Here is a 13,142-nt window from a genome sequence, read left to right on the forward strand (position 1 = left end):
CAGAATTGCTGCTAAAAAGTGTGGTCAAAGCAAAAGGAAATCTTGATTATTCGATTGTGGGGTCTTTCTGTGCTAAAGTTGGCAATCATTGGCACATTCACTGATTTGCTCATTTGGCCAGTTCACTAGATATGAGTATATGACTAGGCTGTTCTAAGAATATCCATCAATGTACAGAATAAACAGAGATTAGTACCTAAGTTGGACTCTACTCTGCACTCTTTAACACCTTAGATTCTTACATTGTTACACATGAGCAGGTTATAAACATGGCATTCTGGTCACATTTTTTTTTCTACCTTTGGTGGGGGGGGGGGGGTGGAAAACTGACTGCCAGGTATAGTTATAGCATGACATCTTTTAGCAGGGTGCATGGACATGTGTGATTTTTAAGAGGTAAACACCCATTTGTTGATAAAACCTGGTGTTGTAAGATGAGATGAAAAGTCACTGGAGTTTTGTCTGAGTTGTGCTCTCTGATACTATCCCTTCCTTTTATTTTCATAATTTTTTGACCCCCCCCCCCCCCCCCCAAGATATTCAGGTGTCCAGTTCTGGCAGTGGCCACATATCAGTGGAGAACCTGGAAAATGAGGAGTGCAGCATCGATTCAGAAGATGGCAATGTCACACTAAAGAGCATGAAGGTATGGCAAAGCATAGCTATTGTAGGGTAGAGTCAAAGGACTATGATGTTTTTCGTAGGTCTTGTCTATGCAGTGCAGATCCAGAGGGGGTGCACAGGGTGCGCGCCCCCTCTTTTTTTTATTGTTGTTGTTGTTAAAACAGAAGAAATAAAGAGGATAAAATGGGGGCACATGTGCCCCCTTTAATTTTGTAAAGGGGCCTCCCCTTAACGGAATTCCTGGATCCACCCCTGTCTATGTATAGGGAAATCCCATGAAAAGGAATTCACCTGACAATGAGGTATCACTTTGAATGAGGTGAATGTGGTGGTCCAGATTTTTCATTACTGCACTTTTGGGTGGTGTCTTGTGTAGTACATTTACAACAAGGTACCAGTTATGACGAGGTAAAACTGTAGGTGCAGGAGACCTCGTATGATGCGGTTTCCCATTGTTTATATTTATATTTGTCATCAGAAGATATTGCATTTCTAGTTATCAGAGAAAAAAATATGATTGGAGCAATGAAAAAATAAATCTTCATGATGCATTTAACGGAAAGTTTCTAATGTCATGGGTTTGCCAAATATTCAAAGAATTTAGTTTAAGTGGACAAGGCTCTGGATTTTGAGACAGAAGTTTAATAGTGCCTAAGTGGGTTTAAATCCTGCCAGGTGCATTCATCCTTAGAAAAGATGTATCACTCACAATGTCCACAGGTGCACAGATGGGTTCCTAGAAATGCTTTGCTAATGATAATTGCAGAGCTACCTGTGAGAATAGTTAGGCACTAAAGAGACTACCCTGTTTGAGACCATGATTATGGTATCATTGATATCAATATCAAGGGCCCGTTGCATAAAACTTACCACTGAATTTCAATGGTAACTACTGTCAAAATTAGGCCTCACAGCCAATCAGCATCAAGGATTATAAAATTTACCGCTAATTTGAAGACTTACCGCTAGAAAGGAGCGGTAAGTCCAGCGGTAAGGGTTTTATGCAACAGGGCCCAGATCAGTTACTATGGCAACAAAGCTCACATCTCAACGATCACTTTTAACTTCAGTGGTGGTTTTTCTACCATTCCATTTTATACAAATTAAACTCACAAAAATTGATATAAGCTGATTTTCATGTGTGTATGATATATTATTTGCTTATGTTTCACCCACCTTGCCCCATAACTATGGTTACCATACATGCCGCATCCTGACTGCTCAGGCCGCTCACGTCAACATCAGATCTAGGAGTGGTGACATCATGTGTGTCAAGGCCCTCCAGGGCAGTGGAGTGATAGCAACGGGGCATCAAGGGGTAAGCTACTGACATATCACAATACATCAACTTCTAGCTTTTGATGCTTGCATGCATGAATTTTTTATTATTAGAGACATGTTCCTGACAGTGTTGACTGCATTCGACCACATTTTGCTTTGTTTTACTGATGTGCAAGTTTGATGATAATGCTAGGAAATAAATCGCTACAGTGCACTCCCGTTGTGATAAACACGATTGTAATAAAAATTCATTACAACAAGGTAAAAATTCTGGTCCTAACATTATTATCTGCATGTCTTTGCGTGCTTTATTTGTCTGGCTATAACAAAATTTTTATATACATGTATTGAAAGAAAATTGCTGGTCAGAAGGACTTCTTTAATGGGAGTTGCTTGTATCAAGTTTTGGTGATCATTATATCCAAAACTTGATGGGCATTAATTTTTTCATGAGTTGTTGCCCTAAGTAGAAACTGCAAAATATAAAATCACAGTTACTATTATTATTATTATTATTATTATTATTATTATTATTATTATTATTATTATTGTTATTATTATTATTATTATTATCATCATTATCATCATCATCATCATCATTATTATTATTGTTATTAATGGGAGGCTGACTCTTCCCTCTTTTCCTTTGCCTTAAATCTGTAGAAAGTGACTACAGACAGGCTCCAGGGTCTGGATTTTGAAATCACCACTGATGCAGGGGCTGTTCACATCAAAGATATTTACTCCAGAACAGCCACAGTGACAAGTGCGAATGGTCCCATCACCATCCAAAACATGCACACGGTGTGCAAAATAGCAAGTACTGCTGATGTTAATGTAGGTAGGTATATTTTTTTCTCAGCCAAATAGATTATAGTTGTGTAAAACCAGAAATTTTCATATGTATGAAACTTATGTGAATTTTGCACGGAACCAAGATTCTCGAAAGCAAAATGCATGCAGAAGTTTGTGACTGCACAATCCTAGTATGCTTGTAATTTTTTCATGAAAGGCAACTCGCAAAAGTTTCATCCCGCGGAAGAGGCTCTTGGCTCCAATTTGCATAAGTTTCGTGCCACAAATTTTTCTGGTTTTAGAGTATCTCTCTTAGGTCATGTCATAATGTTGATTATGATTATGTAGCTTTACAGTTTATTTGCTTTACTTTCTTGTGAAAGGAAGCTTTTATCCAGTCATTTGTCTAATTCTACCAATACACAATGTAATATGATGCAGGAAGTGAGAGTTTCAAGTGATAAATATATGCAATAAGAAACATACCACTTCAAGACAACTGAATCAACAAAAACCTGCCTAAGAAGTTAATGTTCTTCACAAGTACCATACATAAAAGAAAGGCAGGAAATTCTTTATAGACACACTGGGCTAAAGAAAGCCCTGGGTGGCTACACAGATGACATGAAACCTCTTAGCAACTACTGTCTGAAAAACATTTTCAATTCAACTTAAGTTTTCATACTGTTGTCATACACCCATCATTTTCTCTAGCACTGGTATCTGGCATTAATGTTTTTGTGTTGTGTTGTATTGTGTTGTGTTTCTCTGTATAATTTTGAAATTATGGCTATGATCAAAATCTGCAAAATGAAGTACTGTATTATACATCCAGTGGAGCCCCCTCCCCCCCCCCCCCAAAAAAAAAAAAAAAAAAATGTCTAGCTCACTGTGATCCTAAAGTTTAGGCATTATAAGGATTGATATCTCTCATTCAAGGAAATGCTTAACATTCAAAGCTATATTCTTAAAGGGGATGGCTAGTAACTGATCAGTGAGAATCAGTAGGAATGCTGGGGGATGATTGTTCCAATCTTTGTGGGATTCATTTAAGAGTACATTATATATCTATTGTGTGAAAATTATTTGCTTCAGAATGGTCTCATATTCAAGTAATGTGCAGTTTAATGTTTCCAGGTTAGCATGCCTGTACAGTGATGGGGCATTAAACTGCACATTACTTGAATATGAGACCGTTCTGAAGCAAATAATTTTCACACAACAATAGATCATGTACTCTTAAATGAATCCCACAAGAATTAGAAATATCATCCCCCAGCATTCCCACTGACCAGTTACTAGCCATCCCCTTTAAACGTGACTCTTGTATTTCAGCAGTTTGCAGGGGAAAAAAAATGTTATTGTGACACATGCTTCATTTTGCAACATGAAGTTACCCTCATATGGAGCAGTAAATAAATATGTTTTTTATACCATCATTATTTCATGTCGATGACAGGATGTGTAGAGGGCGTTCTATCAGCCACCTTGTCGGGATCTGGCTCCTTCAAGGGTTACCTGTCACGACACGACTCAGCCGAAATTCAGACTGACAAGGGTAAGGGAGCATCCTGTTCTCTCGGAGCAGGGCAAGCTTCCTTTGTAGCACCTGACCAAGCAAGGCCTTCTGCAGTCATAGGCCCGAATTCACGAAGGTGGTACAAATGAAACCATGGTTTAAACCATGGACAAAAACCATGGAGCGCCAAGTGTCCCACGGAATATTTCGTTACGAAATTGGTCATTTCGTCGACAATATGACCGTTTCGTTAATGAAATTATCATTTCGTGGACGAAATGTTCATAAAGTCACAAAATGTTGTCATTTCGTTACAAAATAATCATTTCGACGAAATGACTGATTTCGTAACGAAATATTCCGTGTGACACTTGGCGCTCCATGGTTTTTGTCCATGGTTTAAACCATGGTTTCATTTGTACCCCCTTCGTGAATTCGGGCCATAGTGTCTCTTCCGTATGGAGCATTGTCATCTTGTCTTTATGGAATTGCTAACTCTGAATTGCATGGCATATCTTATTTCAAAGGGATGGTATAGTATTGGTTGAGGTAAAAAATCAGCTTTCAACTTTTTACGAGATATTTAGAAGCCACTTTATGAAATGTTAAGAAGCCTACAATTCTAAGAGGAATTCAAAGTTTATTTAATGAAAATCAGTTATGAAATGGTTTAGATATCCAAAAACAAAGTAAATCAAAGGGATCCTGATGAATGTGGGTCCTACCTTTCATTAGGAACCCTCTCTTTTAGATATCTCAGCCATACCAATTTTCATCAAATGAACTTTGAATTGCTCTTAGAATCATATGCTCCTTCAAGAGGATTCTCATTATCTGAAAAAAAAAAATCATCATCAAGAAAATGTTGGAAACCTCAAACCCATCTCAAACGAAACTGTACCATCCCATTAATGGATAAAGATTGTAGGATGCACCCGATAGCAAATGATGGTTTTTATTCATTGTAGCAGCAGGTACTGCGTATCTTTGCAAAATGAGAGTATGTATGCCCATATTATTTTTATCATGGCTATATCTCTGAGACGGAATAATAACCGGTGTTTATTTTCATCAATGAAGGGCAAGTTGTCAGTCAGTTGCAAAGAAGATTGTAGGATCTGGTCAAGTTTATCAAGCATGATGGGTTTAACTGCAGTAACAGTTACCTGGTGAAATGATTCATCTTGTAATCATGACAGCATGGTATTCATTGTGGTCGTAATTTAATATTCAGATGAATGAAGACCACTCTCCTGATGTTGGGCATACAACTGATAGCCAACAAGAAACAAACACTAGTAAGACAAACTGAAAACTTTGTACAGTGCACTCCTGTTACAACGAACAGGGTTATAACAAAATTCCTGTTACAATGATGTAAAAATTCTGGCCGCAATATTGTGTACTCTATGTGATTCTATTATTTACTGGTTTGTTGTAACAAAATTTTGATATGACAAAAGAAAACTGCTGGTCCCGAGGACTTCATTATAATGGAACTGGAACAGCTATCATGGCCATGTACGGTGAATAGAAAGTTTACAAGTTTATACAAAACAGAGCCACTCAAAAAATTCTGAGGATTCAGTGAAATGCAAGAATATTATCGCATTTTGCTGTAAAAATGAAAGTGACTCACATATTAGCTGCCACAGGCTTTGAGTCATCATTGTATAAGCTTATAATTCCTTGTCATATTTCCAGGCAATATTGAGATCAGAGTTCCGGAGGAATGCAGGTCACATGTTCACCTGGAGGCAAAAGAGGTTGACATCGACAGCGCTCTCGTGTTCCGCAGCACCAAGCCGTCAGATAGTCACGCCACAATAGGTATGACAGCACATCTCTCAATTCTTGTACCTTGCCTTTTTTTCTGTGGCTTTGGGATTTCTATCAAATTAGCTGATGCACACCCAATCTCAAATAATTATAAGAAGGTTTATACCTAGGAAGGTTTATAAGAAATGCCTTATGCTTTGTTTTTGCAAAAATTTGTTATTCCACAATTGAATGTGTAGGATTATGTCTATGTATGTGCATGTATGTATCTGTGTATTCCTTGATTTAATCTTTGGATTCCTATGTTATATTCTTTAAACCAATGTTAAGATTTTACTCTTCACCATTTATGAAAATAGTATTTTGCTATATGTTTAGTGTTTCTGGATGAATACTGGCTTGTTTATTCAGTTGTGATTCCTGTAGGAGATAACAGCTTCATGACTTTACAAATATCGCGTGAAATGTTATGTGGGAAAATCAGACAAGATTCTTTCCTCCGTGAGGCAGTTTGTGGCCAGTAAAAATTAGCACACAGCTCTCAACCAATGACATCGCCAGGATTTCACTAACTATTCTATGATTTCTCATGTTTCTCAGGCGAGCTGAACGGGGGCGGGGAAGAGGCCAAGATCACTGCACAGACTCAAGAGGGCAGCATAACAGTCAAGACTCAATCTTGGTTTGACTCTCTGGGTTTGGCAAGATGATCATGTATTTGTGGATTACTACCTTTCAATGACAGTGTTGACCTTCCTGTGGAATTGGTTTTGGCATAAACTTACCTCGCCTTTTCTGAATCTTTCCTGGATGGCCAATTGTAGGCAACATTGGTAAAATGCAATCTGTGTTTTAGTTATCATGTTGCATTGGTCAACGCATACTCAGTATCTGCAGCTTGTACTTAAAAGGATTCCGAATTGACTGGGATGCAGTCCTGGATTCGATATTGTTTGATCACATATCACAGATCTAGTGAATGTCAGTTTTAGTGGGTTATGCAGAGCTTGCTTATATTCTGATACAACTGCTAGGTATAAGATATGGAGGCTTCAGATCAGTGGCAATATTCTGAGGTTGTTGAATAGGAAGCTTTGAGAGGATATAGAGAGAGGTTAGAGAGAAATGCCCATGGCCTTATACAGGAGAGCTGCAGCAGTTAAGAGAGTAGTGATTCGTAACCCGCATTTCCCATAGACACCTGCCCGAGTATTCTTGGGACTCGGGTTCAACGGGTTAAGCAATTAAACTAAATGAGGAACAATTCCCAATATGTGTGTGTATGTACATATATATATATCAGATAGACAGATGGATAGATGGATAGATAGATAGAGAGATAGAGAGTGAGTGGGTGGAAGAAATAGACAAATAGATAGATAGATAGATAGATAGATAGATAGATGGATAGATAGATAGATAGCAATTTCAACTGTGTGTGACTCAGTTTGTACAGAGTGTGTTGCTTGTTGGACAAGGTTTTACCGTCAGTGGTATATGACTGGTTTTGAAGTTACACCACACACAAATTTAAGATGTTAATCTGAGAATGACAATGAGGTCACATCATTTATTCAAAATGTGATGAACCCAGTACAGTGCACTCCCATTATAACGAACATGGTTATGATGAAATTCCAGTTACAACGAAGTAAAAATTCATGCGCAACATTATCCTCTCTATGTCTTTTATTGCTTATTTGTTTGGTTTTAACGAAATTATGATATGACAAAAGAAAACTGCCAGTCCCAAGGACTTCACTATAATGGGAGTTCACTGGAGAACTAAATAAAGATTATCTTCCTGCTCTGGACCCCTTTAACAATCTGAAAGAATAAGACCACTGTAAACAAACTCTCTATCCAATAGATGTGTTTGCTGTATTTCAAGAGCTTCTCAGAAAGGCAAGTTATTTGTGACATTTTAGATAGAATTAATGATACTCATGCTGTCAGCCCGCAGGCAAGATAATCCGTGGTCAGCATCTAGAAACCCCAAGCTTATGATGGCTCGATGTCATAAGAAAGACTTGTATTGCAGTGTTTGTCTATATAGCCTCAATATAGCATGATAAATTATGATGATATCTTGGATTGTTGCTTGTGATATATAGGTAAATCATATCAACCATTTTTTCATTTTTTTTTTCTGTTGAGGGTTTCTATACCACTCCTGAATAGCATAAAACTTATGTTTACAAACTCTTTGGTATGTGAAGTGAGCCCCTTTAAAACCATTTGTCCTATTTGTAGGGTCAATATGATGTGTGTGTGTGTGCATTGTAGGTTGCTAAGGTCTCGTAGGTCTATACTTTGTGCCCAACCTGTTTGGTTAATTTGTTAATATGTACAATAGGATACCATTACAAAGACTGTAGAGCTATGTAAATGTCACGGCATGGGTTCTAGGTTAGTGCTTAGAGTTCTTCTAGTTCTAGCCCAGGATGGAAGTGTGTGATACTTACACCTCCCCCCCCCCCCCCTTTTTTTTTGGGGGGGGGGGGGGAGGAGGTGTACAACAAAAGTTCAGGTCATTGTGGCATTTACAATCAAGACTGTCATTGTTTACATAGTAATGACATATGCTCATTGCATATGAATATTTGTTTGTGGTATACTTCAGACACACCTGTGCATTGTAGTGTACACAATTTGATGTGTCAATTGTGGGATTGGAAGGGGATATCATTGGTGTTACTTGTACTGTGCTTTGATCGATAAATGACACATAATGTCTTTGAACTACTTGTCAGTGCATAGAGATTACCTACATGTAATTCCCCCTAATCCCTGTACATGTAGTGCTATCATGGCATTCCTGTTGAACTGAGGCACATTGTTGCCCATGAATGAGCTTGCTAATCTACTGTACTGTTAGGTCAAGTCTGGATGCAATACTGTCTGCTTGTGAAAAAGCTTGTGATATTAAAGGGACTGCACAGTGCTGGTTTAGGTGGGGATTCATGTTTTGAACATTCCTAAGTGAGATAATGAGAAACCTCGTATGAAATATGAAAGAGCATGTAATTTTAGGAAGGATTCAATGTTTATTTGACGAAAATTGGTTTTCAAATGGCCGAGATGTCCAAAAAAATGATGATAATGAAAGGCGACAGGCCACGCCTTTTATTAGGATCTCTTTGTTTCACCTTGTTTTTGGATATCTCAGCCATTTCAAAACCGATTTTCATCAAGTAAACTTTTGATACCCCTTAGAATGGCATGCTCTTTGACATCTCATAGAGTGGTTTCTGAATAACTCGCAAAACGTTAAAAGCTAAATCCTCACCTCACCCAGAACTGTACACACCCTTTAACCCTTTTTGAGCCAGGGACTGTGGACAGTATGTACAATCCTATTGGATTTTCTGTGCACTTTAACACTAAAGGCACACAAATAGTTAACAAGAACTGCAAGAATGAATTTGTATCATTTTCTAATGTATTTTACCTTAAAACTTACATCAGTGAAGAAGTCCTTTAAAATGGGCAAATCGTAAGAAAAAAACAGTAACAACACTGTATTAGTACAAGATTTCATTTCATTTGATGGATTTAGGCAAAGCTTGGGTTGCACCCGTATAATGTGATGAGCAGTGGTCATCTATGAGCAGTTTTTAATCATTTTGCTATGTGGTCAAACACTATTTGACCCAGTTGTGAGACTGTGTAATGTGTAAGAAGTAATTATTAGAAAATCTTTCCTTCATATTTCTCTCCCTCCCCTCTTTCTTTTAAGTTGCTTTTTTTTTTTTTTTTTTTTTTTTTGGGGGGGGGGGTATTCTTGTTGTTCCTTTTCTTTATTTTCTGTCACTATTTTCTTCCCTATCTCCACTCCCCTTCTCTCACCATTCTTGCCCTTTTCCTCCCTGTGGTGTAGGCCTAGTGTAAAAAAAAAAAAAAAAAAAAAAATGTAGGCTTGCCTCGTATGGGTTGGCCTCTTTGAAGGCAGAAAAACTCATTGTGTACATAATCAGCTACTAGCTACCTCTTACATCAAATGTCATTGAAGGTCAAGTGGCCGTGAAGGAGAATAACTTGTTCCCAAGAAAAATTAGATATTACCTTATTGTTGATACAGTTCCTAAGCCCAAATAACCTTATGCTTACATTTTTATTTTTATTTTTTTGGAAAGACATGTTTACGTCTGTTTTCAACGTTTGCACGCTGGCGTCCTGTAACTATTAGAAAATCAAGTGGAGATTGTTTGTGAACAAGTTACATCAAAAGTGATGGACTGAGTCAACTTTGTTCATTTAGACCAGGCCGGGAAACGTTGGCAAGGTGCTTAGCTTAGTGACAGATGCCTTGCCACCATCGGGAGAGCTTTGGTTTGGAGTTAGTTGATTCATGTCCTCCATGGAGAAATATTTTCTTGACTGTATCTTTTGTAACGATTAATCCGTCAAAGCTGGTAAGTTGCGCTGGTCTTGAGACAGACTGAGATTTTATTTCAAAACCGTGATATGTTTTCCAGTACTCTGAACTTGATTATTGACCGTGTTCTTTCCAAGAGCGGATATGAGGTTTGCTCTACCACATTCATGTCTTCATCGTGTTGTGAAAGTGTCAATATTATTAATTGCAATGGAGAATCATTTAATTTCAAATTAGCAAGGTTCATACTTTATGTTGTTCTTCCAATCAGTATTTCTAATGAAAAGTACCTCTTTGGCTGATGTCCATGTTCTGTTTAATTCTTGTCAATATTTCACATCTTGACCAATTCATTTTGTTTTTGTGCAGTTGTATAGAGGAAGAGACTGTGATATACACGTAACCACGTTCATGATTTTTCAGTGTGCATTAAAGTGCTCAATTCCTTACGGATTCTATGATCTAGTGTACGGGGAGTTCTCGGTTTAAAGAGATGATAGAATAGAATATATTGTTTGCGCCTGAAGAACAAACATAATTGTTTCCGCTCTCTTCTTGAGCATGTTAACGGACGTAACATTATATGCACCATGATATGGACACGACTTTAGTAATAATGATCGCTATGACGTGAAATGATCTAATAACAATAAATGTACGAGTGTTCAAAAAATTGACTCAAACCAAGAGTTAAATATGATTTCTGTCGTGCTTAATTAAAACGTAATATACATTTTAACTTTCAGCTAAAGCCAGTTTATTGAGTGAAAGAGTGGATTGGTACAATGGGAATGTAAGTGAGGACTATATAAGAGGTTGTGAGGCCGTTTATGTGCTATGATCAGGTACGATTAATGCTCCTAATTAAAAAGGTGTAGACAATAATATCGTTAAAACATTACAATGACTCATTTATTAGCATTCAAAGAGAATTTTAGTGTAAAAGAGTTATCAACTGCCACACAGCAGGGTTTGTTATCAATGCCACTCCTACCCCGACATATACAATATTGCAAAGAAGTTTGTTGCATAGCTTCCAACTTGTTCTTGTGTATAGACAGGATGTCACTACCAATAACACATAACAAAATAAGTAGTAAAGCCATTCTTCCAAAGGAACGGGTGAAGTCACCTTATTAGTGTAAAAGAAAATGGGTCTAGGGCAATTACCCCCTGGGCAATTACCCCGGACCCTTCCCCTGGCCCTAATCCTAATCCTAATCCTAAATCTAATCCTAACCCTAACCTAAACTCCTAACCCTAAACCTAACCCTAATCCTAATCCTTACTCTAACCTTACCACTAACCAGCATTTAGCCGGGGGGTAATTGCCCTCTGGGGGTAATTGCCCGGATACGAAAGAAAATATATAAACCGTATATGTATAAATTTACCAACAGATGCATATGGCAAAACCTATATATTACGGCTGATATAGTGTATAGTTATATGCATGAATATGTTTCATTAAGTAGGAGATTATTTGGATATTCGTTCCATGAAATGCACCAAATTTTTGCGAGACCGATGAATATTTTGGCTTGTTTATTTAGCCAGAAATCTCTCATCTTTTTTGTTTTTTGTTTCACAAGGTTTATTTTATTTTTTTGCCAAGGTAAAGAATATCAACTTTGTGTGTTCTTGTTTGTGTGTTTGTTTGTTTGTTTTTCACTGGGGGGGATTGAAGGGGGGGGGGGGCAGATCAGCTCACCATCCGCCAACGCTACTATACCTGTAACACGTACAACCTTTTCCTCTCTCGTGAGGAGTAACATGACTGCAATTATGTACGCCACAAATGATAGCCATTGAGCACCTGGCATACATGGTCCAAGACTCAAAATGAATACTGCTTGTATTGGTGTTGTTCATTCTTTTTTCTTGTTTGCAATATTGGAGTTGTTGTGTTGTTTTTTGCTTTTGTTTGTTTGTCTGTTCGTTCGTTTGTTTTTTGTTTTTGTGCATATCATCGTATATTCCATGACGCTACCATGTTCCCTTATACCAGACATTCTTGGACATTTCATGAACCTTTTACACTGTATATCAATCGCTTTCTCGCGATTCGTTTGAATTCTACATCTAATTTCTGCGAAAGATTTGGTCATAAAGGAAAGCAGGAAAATGCGTTATTTTAGTTCTAACGCTGTTACGAAGTATAGCGGCATAGTTTTTAATATAGTTTTACTGGTTATGGATATGACATTCTGAGCAATTTCGTGAGACTGTTTGTGATCCCAACGTATTTTTACAATTTTTATATTTATGCCTGTGGGTAAACAATTCTGTGTAATCTGTTATAGTCATGTCTCCTTTTCATTTGTCTTTTTATTAATTGTATCTGCTTCAAATTGTGCAGTAAGTTTCCTTTACTTTCACCATTGATATTTTCAATTCAGCCTTTGCAGGGGGAATTCTTCGGAATTTGATTCTAAAACTGGGAAAATGACAAGATGTTTTGCAATACAATAGGAATGACAACTCATTATTACTCGAATATAAAAGTTGTCGTCAGTGGATATGATAGGCTATGCTGTGAGACATGGGATGATTTCAAACATTTAAGTATCACTAAATTGCATGAACAAGCAATTTCCCCCTCTCTGTCTATGTAGACTTAGGACGATGGAGTCATCGAGATAACCGGAATATTGGTCACGTTCATGAAAAGAAAACAAATCGATATTAATATCGGCATCTGGAGGTGTCTAAGAGTGCGGAACTCAAAAGGGAGAGAGAAAAAAAAACACCAAACAAACAAAGGTT

General features: G+C 37.6%; 1 protein-coding gene across 1 annotated transcript in view; it reads left to right on the forward strand.

Moving 5' to 3' along the window:
* LOC139717358 (protein FAM185A-like) overlaps positions 1-6,708 on the forward strand; it is an 8,093-nt gene extending 1,385 nt beyond the window's left edge. Inside the window, exons 2-7 of the mRNA XM_071628863.1 lie at positions 537-646; positions 1,850-1,942; positions 2,569-2,746; positions 4,160-4,258; positions 5,924-6,049; positions 6,599-6,708. Coding sequence (XP_071484964.1) covers positions 537-646; positions 1,850-1,942; positions 2,569-2,746; positions 4,160-4,258; positions 5,924-6,049; positions 6,599-6,708 — 716 coding nt within the window. The remainder of the gene's footprint in view (positions 1-536; positions 647-1,849; positions 1,943-2,568; positions 2,747-4,159; positions 4,259-5,923; positions 6,050-6,598) is intronic.
* Positions 6,709-13,142: the final 6,434 nt, after the last annotated feature.

This window comes from Diadema antillarum, unplaced genomic scaffold (assembly GCF_040938485.1).
Source record: "Diadema antillarum isolate AM-2024a unplaced genomic scaffold, OU_Dant_1.0 scf00000074, whole genome shotgun sequence".
NCBI lineage: Eukaryota > Metazoa > Echinodermata > Echinoidea > Diadematoida > Diadematidae > Diadema > Diadema antillarum.